At 49.2% G+C, this 25,968-nt stretch overlaps 1 protein-coding gene across 1 annotated transcript in view; it reads left to right on the top strand.

Moving 5' to 3' along the window:
- Positions 1-25,968, top strand: part of KIAA0556 (KIAA0556 ortholog) — a 173,989-nt gene that overhangs the window by 126,738 nt on the left and 21,283 nt on the right. Inside the window, 5 exon segments of the mRNA XM_014560871.2 lie at positions 8,627-9,500; positions 18,864-19,537; positions 19,539-19,590; positions 20,223-20,428; positions 22,778-22,856. Coding sequence (XP_014416357.2) covers positions 8,627-9,500; positions 18,864-19,537; positions 19,539-19,590; positions 20,223-20,428; positions 22,778-22,856 — 1,885 coding nt within the window.

The raw sequence follows: 25,968 nt of genomic DNA, 5'->3' as shown, positions 1-25,968 counted from the left end.
CACTCAGGCGTTGTGCTGGGGCTGGGAATCAGACACGCTGTCTGCCCCTGTGAGCTCTCGCCTGGGCAGGAGGACCCAGGGGGATAACGGCAAACCACAGTTCCACGAGGCCAAGACAGTGGAAGGGGATAAGCCCAGGGCCTCACTGCTGAAGGATGCCTCAGGGGACTGGCCACTGTCCCCAGCCAGCACGGGCATTCCAGGTCCTGGGGCATCCTGGGAAGAAGGCCGTGACACAGGGGCTGTGCCCAGGCTGACTGAACCAGCCCATATAGGCAGATTTCAGCTGGCTCCCATGGTGTTTTCAAAATTCCTTGAATTAACTGTGCACATTTAAAAATTGGAAGGTTTTCTGTGAAAAAGAGAGATTTTTGACTTTTATTGAGAAACTGAAAGATCTGGTGACACCAGGCCACATCCACACCAGGAAGCTTTGGCAGGGCCGGATCACAGCCCCGCAGTCCCCACCACTCTGACTTGTCTTCCCGACATGGCTCACAGTTGTCCTGACGCCACACCACCTCTCCCGTTTGCCCTGCTCGCCTGGTGACCTCTTCCACGCTCAGACTCCAAGATGGACTCTCTGGCTCTCCCATCCTAATGCAACTTTTATGCCCTGTGGCATCCAGGAAACTCTCCTTTCCTCTGTGCCTTTGCTCCTGCCATTCCCAGCACCTGGAATTAGCCAGTCTTATTACCAAGGCTGCCTTTGGAAATGTCCAGGTTCTGCTTAAGTCTCTCTTCAAGCACCAGCCTGCCGCACACCCCGAGCCTGCCCTAGGCCCCTTCTGGTGGTCTCAGCCACACCTGCTGGGCTCCAGGTCACATGCTTCCCTAGGGTGTTCTCAGTTTCCTGAGCCTCTGGGGTCCCAAACCAGTGCCCCTGGCCAAACCCATCCTGCTTGCGGATTCCATTTGGCCCTCAGAGCACTGTACAGCTTGTGAAACGTTTGACATCATTGGAAAGCTGACTTATGGGCTGATGAGGTTCCCTCTGTGGCACCCACCAGCTGGAGCCAAGTAGCCCCGGCAGCCTCTGGACTTGGGGGTGTGCGTTCCCCATGCTTCCACATCTGTGAGTCTGTGACCCCTAATTATCCTGGCTTTTGTGAACTCCCTAAGGAGTGGAGCCCTGCTTTCATCTTTTGTGACTCACACTAGCCAGGATCCTGAAAGGTCCCCACATGGTATGTGTTAGATGGAATAAAATGACAAGAATTGCATGCTGAGGCTTGATCCCAGATCGAGGGGCGTTTTGACCCAAGTTAGTGAGAATAATGCTAGACCCCACCCTGGAGTGGGTGGGGTTCTCCTATGCCTGTGGCAACCTCTGCCAGGAACAGAGGGCGGCTGTACCAGGCCTTAGGGGAGCAGACACCAGCCACCCTAGCCCTGAGCAGCCAGCCCCAGCAGGTACACCCATCCAGGGAGTAGATTGGGTACAAGACAGTGATGGCGGGTCCTGTTTCTTGAACGTGAATTACACGCCAGGCAGTATTCAAAGCACTTTATGGGTATCAGCTCATTTATTTCACACAGCAGTCCTATGAGATGGGTACTCTGATGATTCACTCCTTCCTACAGATAGGGAAACTGAGGCACAGAAAAGCAGAGCAACTTGCTGGTGGTCACATCACTACCAGGCAGCCTGGTGCCCACCACCTGGTCCCACATTTCAGTAGACAGGGACTGTGGTCACTGGAAAGCCAGGCCTGGCCTAGGGCAGCCATCACTGTGCCCTGGCCCCATGCTGCCCTGCCAGATGGCCTGAATTTTCAAGAGGGGCCAGGAATGCACATTGTTTTGTGAAAGCTCTCCGTTTTTAGATACTATCAGCTGGTTCTGAAAATTTTAAACCAGCACATATTCAGCTGTAGGGCCACCAGTTACTGACCCAGGCTGTCAGGTCCCACCCACATCCATCATCCTCTGAGTCTGTGACATTGGGGGGGTGGTCAGAATCATTGGTCCCCAGCCTGGCATGTAGTAGGTTAAATGTAGTTTGTTAATGTCACATGTCCCACCATCTTCTTAAAGTTGCTTCATCACAAAGAATGATTTTCATTGGTCTTCCTCCCAACTGACATATAAAAGGTCATTGAGATCTCTCCCTGATAAAACGTTCAAGTTTAGGTTCTCCAGGAAGGAGCAGGTTGAGTTCCCAGAGCTAGGCCACCAGATAGGTGGGAATAGGTCCCCATACTCGAAGGTCTCCATCTGGGCGAGAACAGGTGTGCACACAGGGCCACGACGTAGTAGGCGCAGGGATCTGGTTGCAAGCCCAGCTCTGAGAGCCCAAGGAGGACCCTTGTCTCAACCCAAGGAGGTGGGAAGGGGCAGACGGGGAGGGCAAGGGCTTCCCAGAGGAGTCGGCTCCTGAGCCAGGTCCCAAAGCCTGCAGGGGGCTGTCTGGGCAGAACAGCTCACTCCCCAAAGTCCCCCATCCCTGATAAACCTGGTTAGGGTCAGCCCCTTCCCCATCAGCCCATAGCCCTGAGTACCTCCTTTCTGGACCCAGCACTTACAGGCAAAGTGAACAGTAAAGGACAGCAGCCCGTGTTCTCCCTGTGCTGCGGGCCCAGCGTGTGCTCCCAACTGGAGGGCAGGGGAGCCCCCACGGGCTATGCATGAATGAGGTCCAACGGTACACGTCTGGTTCAGCTCCACGTGTGCACCCACGCCGAGGAAGGGTCTGCTTTAATGGAGCCTCCCTGGCATCCAGCACTAGCCAGTGCTTTGCTCCAAATGATTTCTTCCAGTCTTTGTTGCAGGTGTGTCTCCGGGGAAAGTGCTTTGTGAGCGCAAGAGCCCCCAGCCCTGCTTGGGTGGCTATCTTGGTGGAACCGGACCGCCATCAGTCTTGGCTGAGCAGTGTGTGTGCTCACTGGGAGAGATATGTCATCCGACCCCAGGGCCAGGGAGGAAAGTGGCCTTACTGAGTCAATTCAATTACTTAGATCAAAATAACATTGTTGTGTTAACATGCATTCCAGTCTCCATGTGACTGGTTCTCGTCACCTGGAAAGAAGGATGAAAGTCAGGATGTAGACAAGGAAAGTTTCTCCCATCACCACTTTCCAGCCACAGAGTTTCAAAGTGCCCCTCTGAAAATCCATTGCGAAAAAAGCTTGAGGCAGCGTCAACCAAAGGCAGAGCAATAACTCTAGTTAAACAAGGAAGGAAATGTTGGCACCAAGGAAATGAGTACACACACACACACACACACACACACACAAATTGTTCTCTAGAGTCAGGTCGTCGGCAGGATGGAGTTTCACCCTGGACTTCTTGGAAGCTGGGGCGAAGGAGGAAACAGGACTAGAGAGCCCTCTGGCTGGGAAGGAGGAAGCAGGCTGGTTCTTTAGGAGCGAGAGAATTTCCCCCTGGATCTATCCCCAAAGGCACCCCTTATACAGAGCTTTACTGAGGGGTGCCGGGGAGGACAGGCCTACAAAAGTCTCAACCCCATCTTCCCCACCGCACACAGGTGCAGCTCACAGGGCTTCTGACCACACTTTGAGGTGTGTTGATGGCTGCGTCAACCTGAACGTAAATACGTAGAAGAGCCTGGAAGGACATGAACATGCACACGCTCGACTGCCTCTGGGGAGTGAGGAGGGAGCCCGGATGAGGGTACAAGACAGTTGGTCCACGGGGACTGATTTAAAAATGGAAGTAGGGCTTCACTGTTCCACCCAGGTGATTCTGCCCGTGGCCAGGCTAGCACAGCTGAGACCGAGGCCTTCTCCGGTTTGGCTTAACCCAGAGGGACATGGCAGTAGGACCTCCAGCATGCCAGCCAGAGTGGCTCCCTGTGCACCAGCTTTGTGACCTTGGGGAAGGCTGAGCCTCAGTTTCTTCATCTGTCAGATGGGCCCTAATGCCCACGCTGGGGAGTTGTTCCAAGGCCAGCGTGGGACAACGCAGCCACGGAACAACACGTGGCACCCCCAGAGGAGTGACCACTACTGTTCCCGCCAGGGAACCCACCCTGGTGATGCTCGGGCAAACCCACCCACAGACGTGGCTTGTTTGGTCTGCAGAGTGTCGGAAACTTGGCAGATTTAAGCACCATCAGGCAGGGGTCCTGAGCCTCTCTGCTCCCAGGACCCCTGCCACTCCCTGTGGTTTCCACATTAGCCCGCTTCTCTCTTTTATCTGCCTGGTCCTGTGGGCACTGGAAGTCACACCCCTGCCCCAACCTGCCCCCTTCTCTCTGTCCCCTCCCAGCCAGGCTTCTTGGAGAGAGCCGAGGTCAGACGGTGCTCTAGACCATTCACGGACAGTAAACAAGCACCTTGTGGAGACTGGGCATCTCATTGTGGAAGCCAGGATGCCCACCCTGTGACCGCCCCAGCCTGAAGGCCTCCTCACCACTCCATCACCTCTTTCAATGAGAGCGTGTCTGTCTCGCCAGATGTTTCCATGGCGGCAATTTTGCAGAACTAGTCATTGAAAGCTGCCATGCTGTCCTTCTCAAATAGCTATTTCCTGATTAATTCACAGCACGCACTTGCTTTGCGCTTCCACTAACCAGAGAACACATCCATATAAACATGTAAAGGAGTGCTTTGAGAATCGACTTTTCTGACAGGCAGCAAATAGTAGCCTGCCATCCAGCAATTGGATGATTGAAGCCGGCTCCCTGTGGTGTAACACGGGCTTGGGGGTTCTCCTCCTACATGGCTGCGGAAACCTTCGTAGCAATAACTTAGTAAACTAGAAATGTAGTTGGAGCTTACTTACCTGGCTTTCAGGAAGGCTGGGGGGTGGGGGCTGGGATAAGTACAGGTGGGCGCCTCTGGGGTCTCAGATCCCATGTCCCAAGAACAGAGCAGAAGTCAGAGCAAGATGGAAGATGATCTAGGGTTGAAACCAACAGGCTACCATTTTTCTGATCAGGTTTGTTCTCTGAAGATAGTTAGAGAGCAGTGTCGCCCAAGAGTGGGAGGGGAAAACCTGTGTTTATTCATTTATAACTCCAAAGGAATTGTTGAGCCGCTACTGTGTGCCAGGTACTCACTGGGCCCTTGGATGAGATTGGGAGGGCTTCTGCTGCTTGGAGCTTAACTTTGAGTGGGGAAGATAGTAATTAAGTTAAAAAGCTGATATAGCCAAGACATGGAAGCAACCTAAATGTCCATCTACAGGGAACTGGATAAAGAAGATGTGGTGTATATACATATATATATATATGTATATATATATACACACACACACACATGATGGAATACCACTCAGCCATAAAAAAAAGAATGAAAATAATGCCATTTGCAGCAACATGGATGAACCTAGAGATTATCATACTAAGTGAAGTAAGTCAGACAGAAAGAGACAAATATCATATGATATCACTTATAGGTGGAATCTGAAAGAATGATGCAAATGAGCTTACTTACAAAAGAGAAACAGACCCACAGACATAGAAAACAAACTTATGGTCACCAAATGCAGGGGTTAGGGGGTAAATTAGGAATTTGGGATTAGCAGATACAAACTACTATATATAAATTAGATAAACAATAAGATCCTACTGGCTGGTACAGGGAATTATATTCAATAGCTTGCAATGGCCTATAATGAAAAAGAATATATGTATGTAGAACTGAATCACTTTGCTGTACACCAGAAACTAACACAACATCGTAAATCAACTATATTTCAATTAAAAAAAAAAAAAAGCTGATAGACAAAACCATTTCAGAGGCCAGAAGGAAATAAAACAGGGCCATGGGCTGGATGGGGCGGGGACTGCTCTAGAGAGAGCAGCCAGATCTCTCTGAAGACGAGGAGCCAGCCTTGCTGGAATCTGCGGCAGAACATTCCAGGCTAGTGCACAGGTCCCCAGGTGGACTGAGCTTGGCAGGATCACAGGGCAGCAGCCACAGCCCTATTGAGAGCAGAGCAGGGAGGGGAGCGCAGTGGGAGCAGGGGTCAGAGAGGTCGTCAGCAGGACCAGATCATGCTGGCCTTGTTGGTGCCCGAAGGGAGCTGGAATTTCTTCTCCTTTTTTTGTGTGTGTGTCTTTTTTTTTTTTTTTAACTTTTTTTATTGAGTTATAGTCATTTTACAATGTTGTGTCAAATTCCAGTGTAGAGCACAATTTTTCATTTATGCATGAACATACATATATTCATCGTCACATTTTTTTTCGCTTGGGCCACCACAAGATCTTGTACACACTAGGAAATCATTGGGTGGTTTTAAGCAGGGGGCTACTGTGATCTGATTAAAGGGGTTTTTTTGTTTTTTTGTTTTTTTAAATAAAAGACCGGCTGCGGGGTAGAAAGTGAAGTGTGTGTGCCGGGGTGGGTGGGGGTGGGTGCATGACAGTGCAGAGAGGAAGCAGACCAGTTAGGAGGTTACGGTTAGGTTATTCGTTGTCTCCGGGAAGGGTGATGGTGGCTCCGGGCCAGGAGGCAGCAGCCATTCAGGGAGAAGAGCTCAGATTTGGGAGGGGTTTTGGAGGTAGAGCCTCAGGACTTTGGACTGATTGGATTGTGCGTGAGAAAGCGAGAGGAATCAAGGACACAGGCTCAGGGCAGCTGGTTGGCTGGTGGAACCATTTTTAAGATGAGAGAAGATACAGTTCTGGGAAAGCAGGTTGATAACTGTCTGGGGAGTGTTAAGGTTGAGATGCTGGTTAGATATGCATGAAGAGAGGTCACGTGGTCACTTGGGGCTGGGTGGAGAGGTCAGGGATGGAGGTAAAAGTAATCGGGAGTCACCAGCACAGGGATGCTATTTAGAGCCTCGGGCCTGAATGGGACCACCAGAGAGCATGCAGGGGAACCGGCCCAGCTGCAGAGGAGGAGGAGCGGGGTGAGAGCAAGGAGGCAGGAGGAGACCCTACCTGAGGACTGAGAATTGCCCAGTGGATCTGGCCACCTGCTGAACCCAAAAATCAATTGTCCAAACCAGGTGACCCGTGAGAGTGAAAAGAGGGCTCTATGAATGACAGACCAGGACAGTGGGAGCCAATCAGAATCAGCCCAGACAGTGAGTTCTGTCACCCCAGGTCTGGGTGCCCTTGGCTGAGCGGGTTCCTGTAGAGGAGGAGGCAGAGGCCAGCTGCAGGGGAGGGCCACAGAGAAGGGAGGAGAGGCAGCTGCGACAGTGACTCTCAGATTGTGGGGGCACCCCAGAACAGACTGCTTGCTCCTCAGCCATGAGAAGGAAGAAAATGATTCATTTACACAACACGGATGAATCTCAAAAGTTATTATGTTGAGTGAAAGAAGCCAGAACCCAAAGACTTCATAGTGCGTGATTCCTTTTATATAAAAATTCTAGAAAATGCAGACTGATCTACAGTGACAGGAAGTTGCTGGGTGGTTGGCTCGGGATGGGGGGGGTAACGGGGGAGGGAGGTATTACCAAGGGGTGTGAGAGAAGCCTGGGGGTGATGGGTGTGTTCATCGCCTAGATCATGGAGATGAATTTATGGGTCTATCCATGATGAAACTTATAAAATTGTATACTTTTGATATGCACAGTTTACCAAATGAGGTATATTTTATATTCTTTGATAAAGCTGTTTTTTGAACATGTTTTTATGTAAAGAGGAATAGACTAATAGGGCAGTACGGGGAGGAGGTATGACTTGATTTGAAATATGACCAAAGAAGCGTTGCACACCTGCATGCTATGGGGCGGAAGTTTTGGGAGAGAAGGAGACAGAAGGCTAGACAGGGACCCTTTTGTAAAGGTTATTGTGTGTCATGCCGAGGAATTCGGAATTCATCGCATGGGCCTGGGGTTCTCCACCTTCTGTGCAGTCCCAGGCTTGCTGACTGGGTACCACCTCCAGGGCTTCTGGGCTCTAAGCCTTCTGCTTGGATCCTTTTCCCAAAGCCACTGGAGGGCTCAGCTTGTGCATAGGATAGGCAGTCGGTGTCCGACGGGGGAACCATCAGTGTCAGAGAAGGGGGTCAGTGGATAAACACCCAGCCTCCTACCTTTCAAGGGACACTTCTGAGGTGCGTTTTCAGAGTCCCCTAGCCTGCTGGAGCCCCACTTGCCCACAGCAGTGACTGTCTCAGAAACCTTTTTGGGTTTTTTCCTGCCCCATCTGGCTCTTTCTCTAAGAACACCTGCCAGTAAGCTACCTGTGCTCAAATCCTTGTCTCAGGCTCTGCGCTCAGGGCCCCCTCAAAATACGGAACCCGGGGAATCCAGGGAGTTTGCATTTTCTGTGCCTGCCAAGCTTTTCTGCTGTAGGAGGCCCAGGAACCACATTTTAAAGGATGCTGCTATAGGCAGTGAAAAAACAAAGGATTTCACAAAAGGATGCGACTGGGCCCAATCTGCCCTTGTAGAAAATTAACTCTAGTGGCAATGTGAAGTTGAGGTTGAAGTGGCAAGAGACAGGAAGCAGGGAGACCAAGTAGCAGGCTATTACAAATGTCCCATCAGGAGGTAATGATGACGGTGGGGATGGAGGCCTTCTCTTTGCGACTGTCCTTTGATTTACAGCGGACGCTAACACTCTGCACAGAAATGAGACTGATCCTTACTTCACAGCCCCAGCGCTTCCGCTTCCCTTCCTTTCATCTGCTCCTTTCAAAAATCTGATACATCAGTCTGATGCTGCACATCTTCATTTTGTGAAATTTTGTGTTTTCAGGATCTTGACATGGGAGCCAAGAACGTGAAGCTTTATGTCAACAAAAATCTCATCTTTGATGGCCAGTTAGACAAAGGAGGCGGAGAGGCCCCCGCTGACCAGAGCATCCTGGTGGGCCTGCAAAACGAGAGAATGGAGAACAGCGTTACCACCCACTCGGAAGAAAGCAAAGGTGCCTGCAAGACGGCTGGCACAGACGGGGACGAGATGCTTGATGTCAGCGATGCGCAGCCAGCTGGAGCAGCGGAGGATGTGAAGGTTTCTTCGCCAGGAAATTTTTTTGGTGAAAGGATGAATTCTCCAGATTGCACGAAAGACAGTCTGTCCAAGTTAGAGGAAGACTTCAGCTTTTTAGCTGCCCCAGCCTCGCCGGGTGGCGTGCCCAGTGCCCCTCCACACTCTCCACCTGGGGAATGCCCTGCTCCCCTTGACCGGGAGCTCTCACTGATCCAACAGCTGGAAAACCTCATGGGCAGAAAAGTCTCTGAGCTGCCAGGGAAAACTCCATCTTGGTTACAACCTTCTCCTGCAGGGAAAGGCCAGAAGCAGGGAGGCCAGAAATCAAAACCCCTCTGGCTGAGCCCGGAGAAGCAGCTAGACTGCAGAGGTAGGCTTCTGTCAGACAACGCCATCCTTGAGGGGTCTGAAGAGACCGAGGCCCGGGATGAAGGCCCCAGGCGTGAGCAAGGGCGGACAAGCAGCTGGAATGTCATTGCCAGTGAGAGAGCCCAGAGGGCAACCCCCAGAGTCTGCAGTGATGACTTCGACATCTTTAACCAGTCCTCCCACAGGGAGCACCCTGCTAGTGGGAGGAGGGGCCTGAGGAAGGATGCCCTCAGTGGCAGTCATGGTGACGGCCAGCCAGCCAGCAGAGGTAAGCTCCGGAAGCAGTATGCCTTAGGGGCCGTCATCCCTGAGCCAGGGCCACTCACGGGCTCCCTGGACCTCAGTTTCCTCATCTGCAAAATGAGGGGGTTCTTTTCAACCAAGGGTCTCAAATTCCCTGTCTCATGGGCCATAGGGGTGGCAGCAGTGAGTGAAATGGGCAAGACACACTTGGCATGTGAACCTTGTAGGTATATTTATCATTGCCTCCAAGATATGTTTCTTTGTCTATTTTTCTTGGAAAACATGGCTTTTCCAATCTAGACTCTCATTTCACCTCTGATAGAGACACTGGTCTCTAATTACATCACTTTTCTCTTAACGGTGCCGTTAGAAAAATAACACAAGTGTAATATAAATAGCAGTTGATTCTTGCCTGGGAGTAGGGAGTATTATAGGGAGTGGTGAGGACTGTGGCAAACTGGAGAGCACAAGCCCACCTAAAGGGGGTTTTGGTGTCAGGAATACAAGGCCAGTATGCCAGGTCTCCCTTTTCCCTTTATCAAGAGAAATCAGAAATGTAGAATATTCTTATTTTTCAACACTGGCAATGGATAGAGTTTATTTTTAAACCACTGTGTGGGTCAAAAAAAAAAAAATACACAACTGCTAACAGGATTCACCTGCTCTTTGAACTTTGCAGTAGATTATCTCTAAGAGATCTGAAAGGAGGTGCCAAAGGCTGGGTTTCTGAATATTTGCACTCAGATTTGGCTACTGGGATAGAGTTTAGCATAGCAACTAGGAGTCCAACTATTTGGATTCAAACTCTGCTACTTACAAATCTGGGACTTCTAGTCTGGAACCTGTAGAGCCAGGCACATTGCTCAGACGAGCTCATTGAATCCTCACAACAGCCCCATCTTACAGATAAAGGAAATGCGAGGTAAGACAGCAGAGAAAGGTGGAAGGTTCAAGATGGTGGCATAGGAAGATCCAGCACTCACCTCCTCCCACAGAGACAACAAATCTACAACTATATATGGAATAATTTCCTCTGAAAACTGGGTGAACAGAGTCTCCCAAGAGAGGGTAAAAGGACAGCATCAAGGCGGGTAGGAGAGGCAGAGAGATGATCTCATTAAGCGAAAAAAACCACACCCCAGCCACGACAATCCACAGATAGGAGAGATCACAAAGGCAGTTATTCTCCTAGGGACTGAGAGATCCGAGCTTCACATCAGGCACCCCATCCTTGGATTCTGCACAAGAGAGATGAGCCCCCAAAACTTCTGGTTTTGAAAACCAGTGGGGAATACACCCAGGAGAGCTACAGAACTGCGGAGAACAGAAGACTTGCTTTTAAAGGGCTCACTCACAGACTCTCAGCCTGAAAACCAGCACAAAACCACTGGGTTTTTTTTTAATAATTAATTTAAATAGGCTAAATTCACCAATCGAAAAACAGAGAGTGGCAGAATGTATTAAAAAAAAATAGCACTCATCTGCATGCTGCCTACAAGAAACTCACTTCAGAAATAAGGACACACACAGACTGGAAGTGAAGGCGGGAGTGTGGGGAGTAAAAGATAGCCCATGTGAGTGGAAATGAAAAGAAAGCTGGAATCTCTCTTCTTCTATCGATGATATAAAACTAGAAATCGACCACAAGAAAAAAAATGGGGAAACCTACTAAAACATGAGGATTAAACATCATGCAGCAAAACGACCAATGGACCATTGAATAAATCAAGGAGAAATCAAAATATACTTGGAGACAAATGAAAACAGAAATATGACGTACCAAAATCTGTGGGATACAGCAAAAGTGCCAGGAAAGTTCATAGCAATACAGGCCTACCTCAAGAAACAAGAAAAATCTCCAATAAATAATCTAACTTTGCAGCTGAAAGAACTAGAAAATGAAGAACAATTAAAGCCCCAAATTAGTATATGAAGGAAATAATAAAGATCAGAGCAGAAATAAATGAAGTAGAGAATAAAATAAAACAGAAAAAAACCTGTGAAACTAAGAGATGATTTTTTGAAAAGGTAAATAAAGTAGGCAAGCTTTAGCCTTGGATAAAAGAAAGAAGGCTCAAATAAATAAAATTAGGAATGAAAGAGAAGTTACAATTAATACCACAGAAATAACAAAAGATCGTAAGAGACTACTGCAAACAATTATATGCCAACAAATTGGGCAACCTGGAAGAAATGGATACATTCCTAGAAACATACACTCTTTCAAGACTGAATTATGAAGAAATAGAAAATTTAAAGAGACCAATTACTAGTAAGGAGACTGAAACAGTACTAAAAAAATCATCCATCAAACAAAAGTCCAGGACCAGACAGCTTCACTGGTGAATTCTACAAAACATTCAAAGAAGATTCAAAACCTAGTTTTCCCAAACTCCTCCAAAAAATTCAAGAGGAGGGAAATCTTTTAGACACATTTTACAAAGCCAGCATTACCCTTATACCAAAACCAGACAAAGACATCATTAAATAAAGAAAACTACAGGCCAGTATCACTGATGAACATACATGCAGAAATTCTCAACAAAATATTAACAAACTGAATCCAACAACACCGTGACCAAGTGGGATTTATTTCAGGGGTGCAAGGATAGTCCAATATTTGCAAATCAATCAACATGATACAACAGAATGAAGGATACAAATCATATGTTACCTCAATAGATGTAAAAAATGCTTTTGACAAAATTCGACATTTACCTGTGATAAAAATTCTCAACAAAGTGAGTATAGAAGGAACACACTTCAACATAATAAGGACCATATATGCCAGACCCACAGCTAACATCATACTCAATGGTGAAAAGCTGAAACCTTTTTCCTCTAAGATCAGGAACAAGACAAGGATACCCATTCTAGCCACTTTCATTCAAAATAATATCAAAGTCCTAGCCACAGCAATTAGGCAACAACAAAAAATAAAAGGCATTCAAATCAGAACAGGAGAATTAAAACTCACTACTTGCAGATGACATGATACCGTGTGTAGAAAACCCTGAAAACTCCATTAAAAAAAAATCTGTCATAATTAATAAATCAGTAAAATTACAGGATACAAAATCAATATACAGAAATCTGTGGCATTTCTATACACTAATAATGAACTATCAGAAAGAGAAATAAAGAAGCAATCCCATTTATGATTGCATTAGAAAGAATAAAATACCCCAGAATAAATTTAACCAAGGAAATAAACAACTTGTGCTCTGAAAACTATGACACTGATGAAGGAAACTGAAGAAGACACACACACACAAAAGATATTCCCTGCTCATAGATTGGAAGAATTAATATTGTTATAATGTCTATACTGCTCAAAAAAATCTATAGCTTTAATGTAATCCTTAACAAAATTCCAATGTCATGTTTCACAGAACTAGAACAAATAATTCTAAAATTTGTATGGAACCACAAAAGATCCCAAAGAGCCAAAACAGCCTTGAGAAAGAAGAACAAAGCTGGAGATATCATATGTCCTGATTTTAAACTATACTACAAAGGTATAATAATCAAAACAGTATGAGACTGGCACAAAAACAAACACACAGATCAGTGGAACAGAAGTGAGAGCCCAGAAATAAACCCACACATTTATGGTCTGTTAATAACAAAGGAACAAAGACATAAAATGGAGAAAGGACAGTCTCTTCAATAAATGGTGTTGGGAAAACTGAACAGCCACATGCAAAAGGATGGAACTAGGCCACTATCTTACACCATGCACAAAGAGTAACTCAAAATGGATTAAAGACTTCTGACTATAAGACCTGAAACCATACAATTTCTAGAAGAAAATACAGGCAGTAATCTCACTGACATCAGCCTTAGCAATGTTTTTGTGGACCTAACTCCAAAGGGAAGGGAAACAAAAGCAAAACTAAATAAATAGGATTACATCAAACTGAAAAGCCTCTGTACAGTAAAGGGAACCGTCATCAAAATGAAAAGGCAATCTACTGAATGGGAGAAGATATTTGCAAATCATATATAAGGAGTTAATATCCAAAATATATGAAGAATTCATCCAAATCAATGACAAATTACCAAACAACCACATTTAAAAATGGACAGGAGATCTGAATAGGTACCTTGCCAAAGAAGACACACAGATGGCAAACATGCACATGAAAAGATGTGCAATGTCACTATCAGGAAAATGCAAACCAAAACCACAATGAGATATCACCTCACATCTGTTAGAATGGCTACTATCAACAAGACTGAAAATAACAAGTGTTGGAGAGGATGTAGAGAAAAGAGAACACTATTGGTGGGGTTGTACATTCATGCAGCCACTATGGAAAACAGTATGGAGATTCCTCAAAATATGAAGACTAGAACTACTATATATGACCCAGGTATGACACTTCTGGGTATTTATCTAAAGAGCACAAAAACACTAATTTGGAAAAGATATATGCACTTCAATGTTCACTGCAGCATTATTTACAAGAGACAAGATAGGAAAACAACCTAAGTGTCCACTAATGAGTGAAGAAAGAAGATGTGGTGTATGTATACACACATGGAATGCTACCTGTACAATGGAATACTACTCAGCCATGAAAAGGAATAAAGTCCTGCCATTTGCAAAAACACGAGTGAACCTTGCAGGTATTACGCTAAGTGAGATAAGTCAGAGATAAAAAGAAAAATACCAATGACTTTACTCATACATGAAGTCTAATAAAACAAAGAAAATAAAACAGAAAGAAATTCATAGATACAGAGAGCAGATTAGTGGTTACTGGAGGGGAAGGTAGATGGGGTATGGGAGAAATGGGTGAAAGAAATGGGTCAACTGTATGGTGATGGGTGGGAACTAGACTTATGGTGATGATCACTTTGTAGTGCACACGGATGTTGAACTACAATGCCGTACACCTGAAAGTTACACAATAAGAAAAGAAAAGAAAATGTGAAGTTTGAGTGACTTTCTTCAGGTCACACAGCCAATAAGGGTTAGAGCAAGATTTGAACCCAGGCAATCCTGCTCCAGCCTCCAGGCTGCAAACTACTCCCCTAAGCTGCCCTGTCCCCGCAGCAGCATCATCCACCTGTCTGGGGAGAGTGGGGCAATGTCAAGCCTTCCTGGTACACAAACCCAGAGCACCTCTAGCAGTTATAAGGTGATGGGCATTTTTCTAACTTGTCCACATGCAAAAGACTTTGTCTCATTTTAATTTCTTTCCAGGCATTTCACTGCTTGGCTCAACACACGTTAAGAACTGAGCCCTTGAGATTTAATGCTTGTTAAGCTGGTCGTGCTAAAAAGGAAAGTTGCTTAGAAATTTTAAATTACCCATTACTTAGAGCCAAATCCCACAGCCATGCCCTTCAGGAAAGGTTCGGGCCAAGCCCTCCAACAGTGCTTGTAGAATGAACAAGTGCCCAAGTTCTTCCCTGGGACTAGAATCATGTTGTCACCATAAGACAGAACCCGGAAATCCTTTTTCCAACAAAGTACCTTGCTGTAATGACATCTGCATTTTGGAAGTGTATTCATCATGGGGTCAGTTACCTACAGGTGTATAAAATCGCACTGGCCCAGTTTAAGCAATAAAGGGGGTTTTATTTGGAGAATGCTCCAGGACAAAGTTTGGGTCCCCAAAGTCAGGAAGTATAGCATCCCATGGGATTGGAAGGAGGAACCAGAAAGCCAGCAGGCACCGCGGAAGCGTCTCCCTGACTCTTCCAGGACTGCTGGGCCCTGCCTCTGCTTCTCTGCAGGTCCACCTTCCCTCACTCTTCCTCATGAGATCGGCTTTCTCAGCTCTGTGCACATTGCAGGAAATGGACTCACAGTCCAAAAGTGACACAATTTCCCGGCTCCATCTCTAGAAACCAATTCCAAAGCCTCAGGGGAGAAGCTGACTGGCCGGCTTGGGTCAGGTGTCCACTCCTTGTCCAGTCAGCAGTGGCCGAAGGGCAGCGCACCTAGAGTAAACACGGCTGTGTGCGTCTCACCACGTGCTCTTTCACTCCCCATTTTAGTCGCAATTAGTGCCTGCCTCGTGGTGGTGTCAGTGATTTTTATAAACTGAAGTTCAGAATTTTGCAGCTCATATTAATCTCCACCACTCCAGGCGTAGTTTTGAATCTTCAATCCTGTTATCTCATATCATTGGTCCCTCCCAGACTGTACTGACTGCAGACTAAAGAAGTAGCTTTCTGTTGTCCATTCATATTTGTGGGCAGGAATCGTGACAGACAGGACAAAGCCCTGATCCCAGCAGCTGTCCGACTCCCAAGGACTGATGAGTTGTGTGTTCTGCGGCCGACAGAGGGAAGCGCTGGCCCCAGGCTGCTGTCACATCTGAAAGGTCCAGGACAAAGTCTGCACCCCTCTGCTCTTAAAACCCAGTGTGTACCTCCTCGGGAGAATGGGTCAGAAAGCAGATGCAGGATGAAAGCAAAGCCCTGCCTTTCTTGCACACCCAGGCACAGAAGCACAGCCTGAGTCCCTGACACATGGCTTTTGGTCTTTCTCCTTGGTGCCCTTGCAGGCTAACCTGGTCCATTCATTTCAGCTGGTGGAAATTAAATCACAAACTGAGCTCATGACGATCCATATGGGAAGTTCCTTCTGCCAGATGTTTAGCCTCACGCCTGGAGGAAAGGATGGGAGGAACTCCTGGGGTCTTGTTAATGACAGATGAAAAGGAGGGGAGGGGAGAGGACAGATGTGGGAGAACTGACAGGTGGTGTGGGAGCAAAGAGGGTACGTGATGGTGGTGCCAACCACCCGTCCCTTTACTGGCAGATGATTATCGAGCACCTCCAGGCACCAGATTCTGTGCCAGGCCCTGGGATGCAGCAGGGAACAGGGCAGAGACGGTCCTCTCCTAGAAGGAGGGTGTCAAGAAGAGCCAGCTAAGTGGGGCTGTGGGGGAGGAGCATTCCTGGCAGAAGGCGCAGTAGGGGCAAAGATCCTGAGGAAAGAAGAGACCGGTGGTGTCCATAACAGAATGGCTGGCGTGGCTGGAGCTGGATGATCATGGAAAGGAGGGTGTGAGGTGAGGCTGGAGAAGTCAACAGGAGCCACACTCAGGGCTGCGGGGCATAGTGAAGAGTTAGATTTTCTTTACTCTCAGCATAGTAGAGATAATGCCAGTTAGAGGGGCTGATGACAAAACTCCATTTTTGGCCCTTAAGAGTTTGAAGTGATAGAGTGGACACACCTTCCAAGGGGTCACTGGAATTGGGAGATGGTGCCCCAGCGAGAGAAGCTGGAGCTTGGTTTATGACAGTGAGCAATGCCTGCCTGGGAGCCAGTAGCCAGATGAGAGAGGAGTATTGAGAAAGGACCGGATGGAGCTGAGGCCTTCCAGCACAACCAGACTTAGAGTATGGGGAGGAGCGGGGCGGGGGCAGGGGTGGGGGGTGCAGTGCTGTGATACAAAGGGAGGAGCTGTCGATGGGGAAGTGGAGAAGCAGGAAGGTAACCATGCCTCCTCAGCTGGTGGAGGAGGGACTGCCAGATGGAAGAGCTTTGCCTGGGACATCAAGCATGGAATGAGGACTGAGAAAGGATTGTGGACTCGGAATCATTTTGGACTCAGAGAAAATCATTTCAGTGAAGAGTTGTGGGAATTCTAGGACTCTTATGGATGCAAGGAACAGAAAACTACCAGGGGTTTGACTTCAGGCATGGCTGGATCCAGGGGCCCGAATGATGTCATCAGGACACTCTCTCCATCTCTCGGCTCCCGCTCCCCATGTTGGCTTCATTCTCAGGCAGGCTCTACCCTGCAGAGTGTAGCAAATGGCCACTGACAGCTCCACCCCTCCATCCTGCCAGCTCAGCAGTGCCAGTTTAAAGAGAGCCCCTCTCCCCGTAGTTCCTTTCATGGGCTCAGCTTGGAAGGATGCTGTCAGCACTGGCCTAATCTGCATGGCCTGAAGGTGGCGGCAGGGTTGCAGGGGGGAATCCTCAAAGGGAAAATCAGGATTTTGTTCCTAGGAGAAGAGGAGATGGAGTTTGGGTGGGCAAAACAACGACTCTACGCCAAGGAGCCAGGTTGCAGGGGGCTGAGGGAGGGTGGTGGTGAGGAGGATGCAGTGTCTGCACTGAGAGGAGGGAGGAAGTAGGACTGCGATTGGAGGGAGCCGCAGGATCAGGCCGGCTTCCTTTTTCTTGCAGGTGGGAGAGATTTATGCATGTCTGCAGGCGGAGAGCAGGGAAGATGCCAGTGGGGAAGGAGTGATTGAAGATTCTGGAGAGAGGAGATAATTGATGGAACCAGGCCCCCTAGGAGACAGGCAGAAAATGGAGTGCAGGGTGCAGTACGATATGAAAGGAGGAAAAACAGAATGTCAGTGTCATCAGCTGCTGTTTTTCCAGAATGACACCCTTAGATGGCAGTTAGCCATGGCGTGGCTGTGAGGACCGGCGGCTGCTTGAGGCACACGCTGAGCTTTTATATTCTACAAGGAAGAGAGCAGGGCCTTCAGAGCTACCCTCCTGAGGGCCAGCCCCGTCTTCGCCATATGCTCCGGGCGCAGCTTCAGCTCTTGGAACCAATTTAGCCACATGTAGAAGTGAATTTTTTACCTTGTGAGATACCTAGGTGGTTTGGGTTTTTTTAATAGAATTTCCCCCTGATTATAAAAATAATACACGTAGAGGACTTCGAAGGTAAGGTGTCAAAGAAGAAAATAAAAGTCTTTCCTCTTCACCACCCAAAAACGATGATATTCACACGTGGGGACACGCTGCCCACACTAGGAAATGCCGCATCGAAAATGGCAACTCTGGCATTTTTTTTTCCATTTAACATTCTTTCAGAAGCCTTCCACCTGCCATTCGGTAGCCTTTGAAACCCCCAACAGGGTCACATGACTGTGACAGCCTCAGGAGCAGACCCTGGGGCTGCTGACTCAGATGCCACAGGCAGCAGTGTGGCCCTGAGTCTTGTGAGTTTGTGAAGTGGAGAATGACTTCCGGCAAAGGTTCTAACACAGCAAGAGTGTTTCTGAATTTGCATGGTAGTTGCTTTTCTGAGAAAATGCAAAGTATATAGAAAAATACTTTGCTCTTTGTAAAACAACCAGGTTCCAGATTCAGGTAACCGTAAATGACTTTTTTTTTTACCAACCTGAATGGTGCCTGAGACAGGAGACCATGCTCTGCGCAGGACCACCCTGTGCAGGGCAGGACAGTAGCAACCCTGGTCCCACCCTTCAAGCCAATAGGGCCAACGGGCACTGAGCCAGCCAAGAGCATCAAACCACCCACGGGTTTCTAGACTGTCCCCCCGAGGGTGACCCCACCCAGCTGAAAGCCACTGGATGAGACAATCTCTAAGGGTCCCCGCTTCCACATGCACGACTAATGGGGCTTCACTCCCTCCTGTGTTCTTCCTTCCAGAAAATGCCTGCTCCACCCGGACACCTCCACGGCCCCGGTGGCGCAGCGAGCAGGAACACACACTCCACGAGTCGTGGAACTCCCTCACCGCCTTTGACCGTTCCCACCGGGGGCGCATCTCCAACATGGAGTTCCAGGGGGACATCCTGGACGAGTTCCTGCAGCAGCAGAAGAGCAGCCGGCACAGTGACCAGCCGCCCCCTTGGAAGGAGGAGAAGCTGGAGTCCATGATAGGGCAGGACCACAGCTCCCTGAAGCCAGATGATGGGGGTGACTTTAAAATCCCCGTCTTGCCTTATGGACAGCACTTGGTCATTGACATCAAGTCTACGTGGGGGGACAGGCACTATGTTGGCCTTAACGGAATAGAAATATTCAGTTCCAAGGGCGAGCCGGTGCGAATTGCGAACATTCAAGCCGACCCCCCGGACATCAATATCTTACCAGCCTATGGGAAAGATCCCCGTGTGGTCACCAACCTCATCGACGGGGTGAACAGGACCCAGGACGACATGCACGTCTGGTTGGCCCCCTTCACGCTGGGCAAGTCCCACTCCATCTCCATGGACTTCATGCACCCTTGCCAGGTCGCCCTGATCAGGATTTGGAACTACAATAAATCGCGGATACATTCCTTCCGCGGCGTGAAGGACATCACGATGCTGTTAGATGCAGCAGTGCATCTTCCAGGGAGAAATCGCCAAGGCCTCGGGAACCCTGACGGGAGGTACAGTATGTCTGTAAGAATGCTCTCGAAGCCCCTGCCTGCTACTTGCTGAGGCTCTAAGGAAAAGCTAAACCTGGTGGCTCGCCAGTGACAGAAAGAACCTGTAGGGTAGGGAGGGTGCAGGATATAGAAGGGAGAGAAGCTCGGGGAAGATATTGGTTCAGGGGAAGCCCAGCCCCAGCCTGATCCCAAGGGGTCTCTGGAGCAGAAATTACTGGGTCTGTCCTGCACAAAGCAGCAAGGCTTTGGAACCTGCAGGCTCCCCTGGTTGGGGGCGTAACTCCCACAGCCTTCCAGGCAAGGCCCCCTCCTTGGATCAGCAGGGATCTGGGTGGGACACCAACAGCATCAGCTACAGTGCCTCCCACGCCTGACAAACTCCCCTTACTTCATGATGGATCCCAGTGATGCTCATTAGATTAGATCCCTTCATTAGATCAATGTGGTTCTTACAGTCCGTGGATTCCATTTGCAAATGCACAGAGAATAATAAGGCTCGGTGACACAAATCCAGACCGGTTAGCGGTTTAGGATTGTCACGGCCCAAAGGTCGATGGTTTAGGTTCCTGCTCGGAACATCATTGGGATTTGGGGTGAGCTGACTCTCCTGTCTTCCCGGTGCTCCCTTTCAGCTCCAGAGCACTTTGGAGACACAATCTTATTCACGACCGACGAGGACATTCTCGAGGCCATCTTCTGTTCTGATGAGACATTTGACTTGGACGCGGAGAGCCTGTGCGGCCTGCAGTGCGAGGAGGCGCTGAGGAGACCCAGCACGGCCGACGGCCAGGGGGAGGAGAGGCCCTACACACAGGCCGGCTTGTGGGCTGATGACCGGGTAGGACTGGAGGGAGGGGGCGCTCCCAGACAGATTTCTTCTCCTGACTCAGAATAACGCGGGAGGAATGAAGATGGATATCCTTTAAGCTGCTGGTGCTCCTGTTTTTGACATTTCCCATTTTTATGCATCATTTTTTGTTCTGTATGTCATATTTCATCCTCTAATTATTATTTTTTTTCTTCTAACCGAAGTGAAGAAAGTCTTCAAATTTTAATCAAAGCTAGGGGAAATCAGTTCTGTGTCATCTCTGTAATTTAGAGGTTGGCAGTCTCAGGGGAATTTTTGCTTTGGGTTTTGTTTTGATCACTCACTGTAGTTTTTGATGGAAGGGCTCGAAATACTTTTAACAGGTAGACTGAGAATTAAAGTAATGATAATCCAGGCAATCATTTCTTGGACACATAAACCATGGTCCAGCAGTGGAGCACCGTGCCATCGTGTTTAACCCTCCTGGCAACCGTCAGGATAAAGACAATTAATAGCCCCGTTTAAGAAACCAAGGCTCACACAGGCTCAAGAACTTGCCCAGTGGCACACAGTGGGGGAGCAACAAGGCTAGAACTTAAATGCAGGACTCCAAAACTTGTGCTTTTAATGGGCAAATTATCAAAAATGAAAGAGGAGCGGGGAGGGTGTACCTCAGCGGCGGAGTACATGCCTAGCATACACAAGGTCCTGGGTTCAATCCCCAGTACCTCTGTTAAAATAAATAAGTAAATAAGTAAATAAATAAACTTAGTTACCTCCTCTCCAAAACAAACAAAACCAATAAAAATAAAATATTTTTTTAAAAAAATGAAAGAGGACTTTCAGGGCAAGGATCAGCCCAAGTCAAAGACCAGTACTTAAGGCAAAGAGACTGCAGGGTCCCCAGGAGAAAAGAGGAGATGGTTAGAGAGAGTGGGGGAGAAGGGTGGGAACAGCCAGGAACCAAAGGACAGCAGGTTCGGCCATGGGAAGGTCACGACTGAGGCGGTGCTACACCATGGCGAGTCAGTCCCAGCATGTTCACGGGCAGGGGCCCGTAGAGCACCAGGGGAGGTGGGGGAGGGGTGAGGCCCTCTCCCCCTTCCAGGAAAGCAGCTGCCACTCCCCTCAGACAAGCTAGTTCATTGTTGATGGTAATCCTGATTTTTTTCAAATAAAGCCGGAAATCTACATTTTTATGTAAAATCTCCCCATTAAAAAAATGTTGGCCACTAATTCAAAATGTTTTCAAACCTTCTGCGGGCCACGAAACATGTCTGCTGTCTGGCTTCTCTGCGTGGGCCTCCATTTGGGAGATGGCTTTGAGGCCTTCCATTTGCCCAGCATTTTCCGAACAGGGAAATCCCTGCTCAGGGACTCTGGTCAGATCTAGTCCTCTGAGGGGCAGGGAGGGATCACTCTCTCTGCCTTAAAGATGAGGAACTTGAGCTCAGGGAGGCCATGTCACACCCAGAGCAGGGCTGGGCTGGAGCTGCATGCCCGCCTAGGTGTCAGGGTCAGTGCATCCACCAGGGGGCGTGCTAGGAGGATCAGGGAGGGCAGGGTGCCCAAGAAGGCAAGAGAAGGCACGTGGACTCCAGGGCAGCAGCATCCCCTACGGCCTGAGGCTGCTCAGAGTCAGGGGTTACTTCAGGCAAACTGCCTTTCTCACCGTCCTCCCTGTAGCCGGGCAGAGGCCTGGAGGGGCTGTCCCTAGGGGCTGGACTGAGGGGTTATCAGGATATCCTTAGGTACCCAATGAAACACCATCCCCACTAAAACTCTAAGATCCAGACAAGCGACATCACTTCTTTTTGCATCTCAGCTTTCCTGTCTGTGAAACAGTAAAGGCACTTGCGCCCTGACTTACGGTGCAGAAATCTAGCAAGAAAAGTTTACACAGAGACCCGAGAAGTAAGGTGTGGCGGCAAACTCTGTCTATAGACCAATGGTTCTTTATTTGCCTGCCCATGGGAATCACCTGGGGAGCTTTCAAAATGCAGATGCACAGGCCCCAGGGTTGAATTCTTCCTCCTTCCCTCCATCCCTCCCTCCTGCTCTGTCTCCCTCCCTCCTTCCACTAGCTCACTAGATAAACAAGACAGAGTCCTTCCCTATTCCAGAAAATCTAATCACCTGAGCTGGTAGTGTCCATTACTGGTAAGAGCTTCTGGCAAGGACTCAGACACACAAGGGTTTCCAGGCCTACCCATGTTTCTAGTCACAGGGTTCCCACAAAGGCAGGAAACCCAAGAAAAGGCTCGGGACTTACCTGGGGCACTGGGTGGGCAGCAGTAGCCAGAAAAATGGCTGGGCAGCTGTGTGGGTATCACTGAAATCACCCCCTTGCCCTCTGCTTGTCCCCCAATCTGTGTGCAGATCCCGGAGGTAGAGCTGTCATACAGGCCCCTTGTCCCTGAAGTCACTACGCCAGAGCCGGGCATCTACCATGGGATCTGTGAGTACCGCCTCCCGGGGCAGTGTCGGGGGGAGGAGGACCTTCAGAGCCTGGGGCCTCAGGTGGGGGCAGTCATGGCCACATGGGACAGGGTTTCCTGGGACAGACAGGCAGGTCGTACCTTGCACAGAGACACCAGCCTGAAACTGAAGTCAGGACTGAAACCAGCCTGCACTGGGCTCGCTGGCCCTGGCAGGACTGCATCCTTGCAGAGGAGGGGCATTCCTGGCAGTGTGCGCTCCCAGAGGGGCACTTCTGCGTTTCACGTGCAGACGTCTTACATGTTAGCTGCAGCCCTGACCCGGGAGGCTACAGTTGGAGCCCAGAAGTTATAGAACAAGAAGATATAAGAGCCAGAAAAGACCCGGGCCCCTGCCCATCCAGGGCTCTGAGTTGTCCCTTCAAAATAGACCCCAGAGCAGATGCTTGAGCAGATCATCCTCTCTGCTCCAGGTGGGATGGGGCAGCAGGAGCCCCAGCCCAGGTGCCAGGTCTTCCAAAAAGTCAGAAATCTGGTTGTAGATGTGATATCTCCACATTTGTAGATGTGGGTGACCAATCCTACCATATTTTAAAAGCCCACGTGAGCCAAACAACACATGTCTTGGGCCAGCCGGGCCAGTTGGTGGCCTCTGAGCAGATCCCATCTGGGTTTCACCGTGTCTGTTCTCACTCTTCCCCTGGGCCCTTCCGGCGGGTCCTCTCTTGCTCCGTGCACATCCCGCCAGCACCTCTGCCTGCGTCCTGGGGGATCCTCAGGCCCGGGGTCACTCGTGCTGACTGTGATCTCTCTCTCTTGTTCCCTGTTAACAAGGCCCTGTGGGCTTGCTCACTGCAGCCTCGCCTCCTGCTCTCCCTTGCCCTCTGTGCCCATCATCCACCTCTAGTCAGCTTCTGAAAAGAAGAGATGCTCCGTGCCTGCCTTTGTCATGCCCCCTCCCCTGCCATCACCTCCAGAGCGAAGCCAGAATGTGTCTGAGTTTAGCCTCCTCCTTGCTACTCTTCTTCCCTCCAGCATCTCCTGAGCCACCCTCCAGGCTTCTGTACCCACAGCCTGGTGCCTGCCCTCTCCATCCCTGCCTGATGAAAGGATGTCAGCTGTCACCAATTGGGTTCCCAAGAAGCAGACTCTGAGTTGGAAACTCCTGGGGCGTGCTCTGATGGGAAAGGCGGGCAGGAAGCCAGGACTGAGCAGGGGGGACGTTGGGCCTCGGTGCTGTCCCATAAAAGCCTCTGCCAGCTCCACAGGCAGAGTTGTGTAGTTGTCCCGAGTTGAGTAGGGGCACTGGGCCTTTACACACCTGTATTATAACACGTCACTGGGCATGGGCTAGCGAGGTGCAGAGCTAAGGACGGTCACAAGTTGGGGGGCTCAGCTGTGAGCTGTCAGCCACCAGCAACCCCGGCCCCTGGGGGATGCATCCTTCAGCCCTGGCGGTGGGAGGTGGGATCTGGGCAGGGCCCCACAGCATCCTCCACTCCCCCTTCTTAAGGCCTTGCAGTCACCCCATTCCATCCCAGGAAGTCTTCCCAGTCACACCCAGTAAGAATTCAGCCTTCGTTCCCTCCCTCCCTCAGCAGGACAGTTACCTCTTAGAAAAGAGGAAGAAGTCTTGCTTTAAATCCTCACAGCCACTTACATTCCAGAACTCTCTTTCAATTACTTTGGGATAACAGAGTAATTTAAAAGCCAACTTAATGGAGGCAAGAACCTGGCTTGAGGATTGGTTTCGCCCCCCCCCCCCCCCCGATTCAGGCACGGTACTGGGGCTTCCCTTGCCTGATCTCGTGGAATACTCACAGCTCTGTTCTCCCCATTTCCAGGTTAGATTAGGAAACTGAGGCCCCGAGAGATTGAGTAAGCCACCCAAGGTCACACAGCTAGTACAAGGCCAAGAACAAAACCAAGCGTGTCTAAATTCAAAGTCTGGGTCCTCACCACTCAACACCCTCCCAGAGAGGCTGCCTCACCTCAGAGGTCTCTGTGAGGAGTCTGCACCGCCCCACCTCAGAGCTGTGAGGTCCTGAAAGACAGCAATCATTTCTGATTTAGCCTGACCTCCCCTAGGTTGCTCAGGATTCTTGTGTGCATGTATGTGTGCGTGTGCGTGTGCCTGTGTGTGTGTGCACTGTGAACAGTGAAAACTGAATTCAATCTGTTAAGCAAAAAAGGAATTTCTTAGCTTCTGCCGCTAAAAAGGTCAGGGGTTGCTAGTTACCCATGTTATTGGATCCAGGTTCACAAACGACATCACCAGGCTTTTGTGTCTCCCTCCATCTCCCTGCCCTGTTTCTCCCTCTCTTGTCCATCTCCCATTCACACTTTGTCCACATGGGAGCTTCTGGAAGCTCTGCCCAGCAATCCCAGGTAAAAGAACTTCCATTTGCCAATAATTTCAACCATCGTCCCGGAATTAAGTCTCCTCACCTGGCTTGGGTCACGTGCCCTTCCTTAACTGATCACTGGGGCTCACCATGGCAGGGAGGCATGGGTGATGGAAAACACGGATTGGCCCGGCCTAGGTCAGAGGCCCATCTTTGAAGCCAAGGATGAGGCGTCAGCCCCCAAAACTCCAGAGGAGGTCAGCATGCCATAATCGGAAGGAAGGAAGGAAGGAAGGAAGGAAGGAAGGAAGGAAGGAAGGAAAGAAAGAAGGCTGGCTGGCCAGCCAGAAGCAGCTACTGTCCCCTTCATCAGGTGATTTCCCCAAAGATGCTGTCTGTAAATATCTTCCCCGCGAACCAGCTTCTGACCTTTCTCAGAAATGTGATTTTAATGCCTTTGGGAGTTTTGCCCTGGAGTAGAGCTTGCAGACTTTTTTGCTGCCAGGAAAGTGTAATTTCTCCGCTTCTCTGCTCAGCAGGAAAGCACAGGAGTCTTCTGACTGAGGACCCTCTGCCCATTTTCAGGCCCATGATTTCTGAATCTCTCTTCTCTGAACCTTTGGCTTTTTCCTCACTGGATCCCAAATCCTAAACCTGCTTTCCCAGCCTGTGTCCACAGAGAGAGCTTTGATAAAATGACCCAGGTGGGGGTGGTGCATTGGGGTTGGTAAATCCGGCCAATCCTATTAATGTTTTGAAAGGGGATCTATGACTTGCTAATTTGCAG

This window comes from Camelus ferus, chromosome 18 (assembly GCF_009834535.1).
Source record: "Camelus ferus isolate YT-003-E chromosome 18, BCGSAC_Cfer_1.0, whole genome shotgun sequence".
In the NCBI taxonomy this organism is placed as follows: Eukaryota; Metazoa; Chordata; class Mammalia; order Artiodactyla; family Camelidae; genus Camelus; species Camelus ferus.
This window is presented reverse-complemented; position numbering and strand designations above follow the sequence as displayed.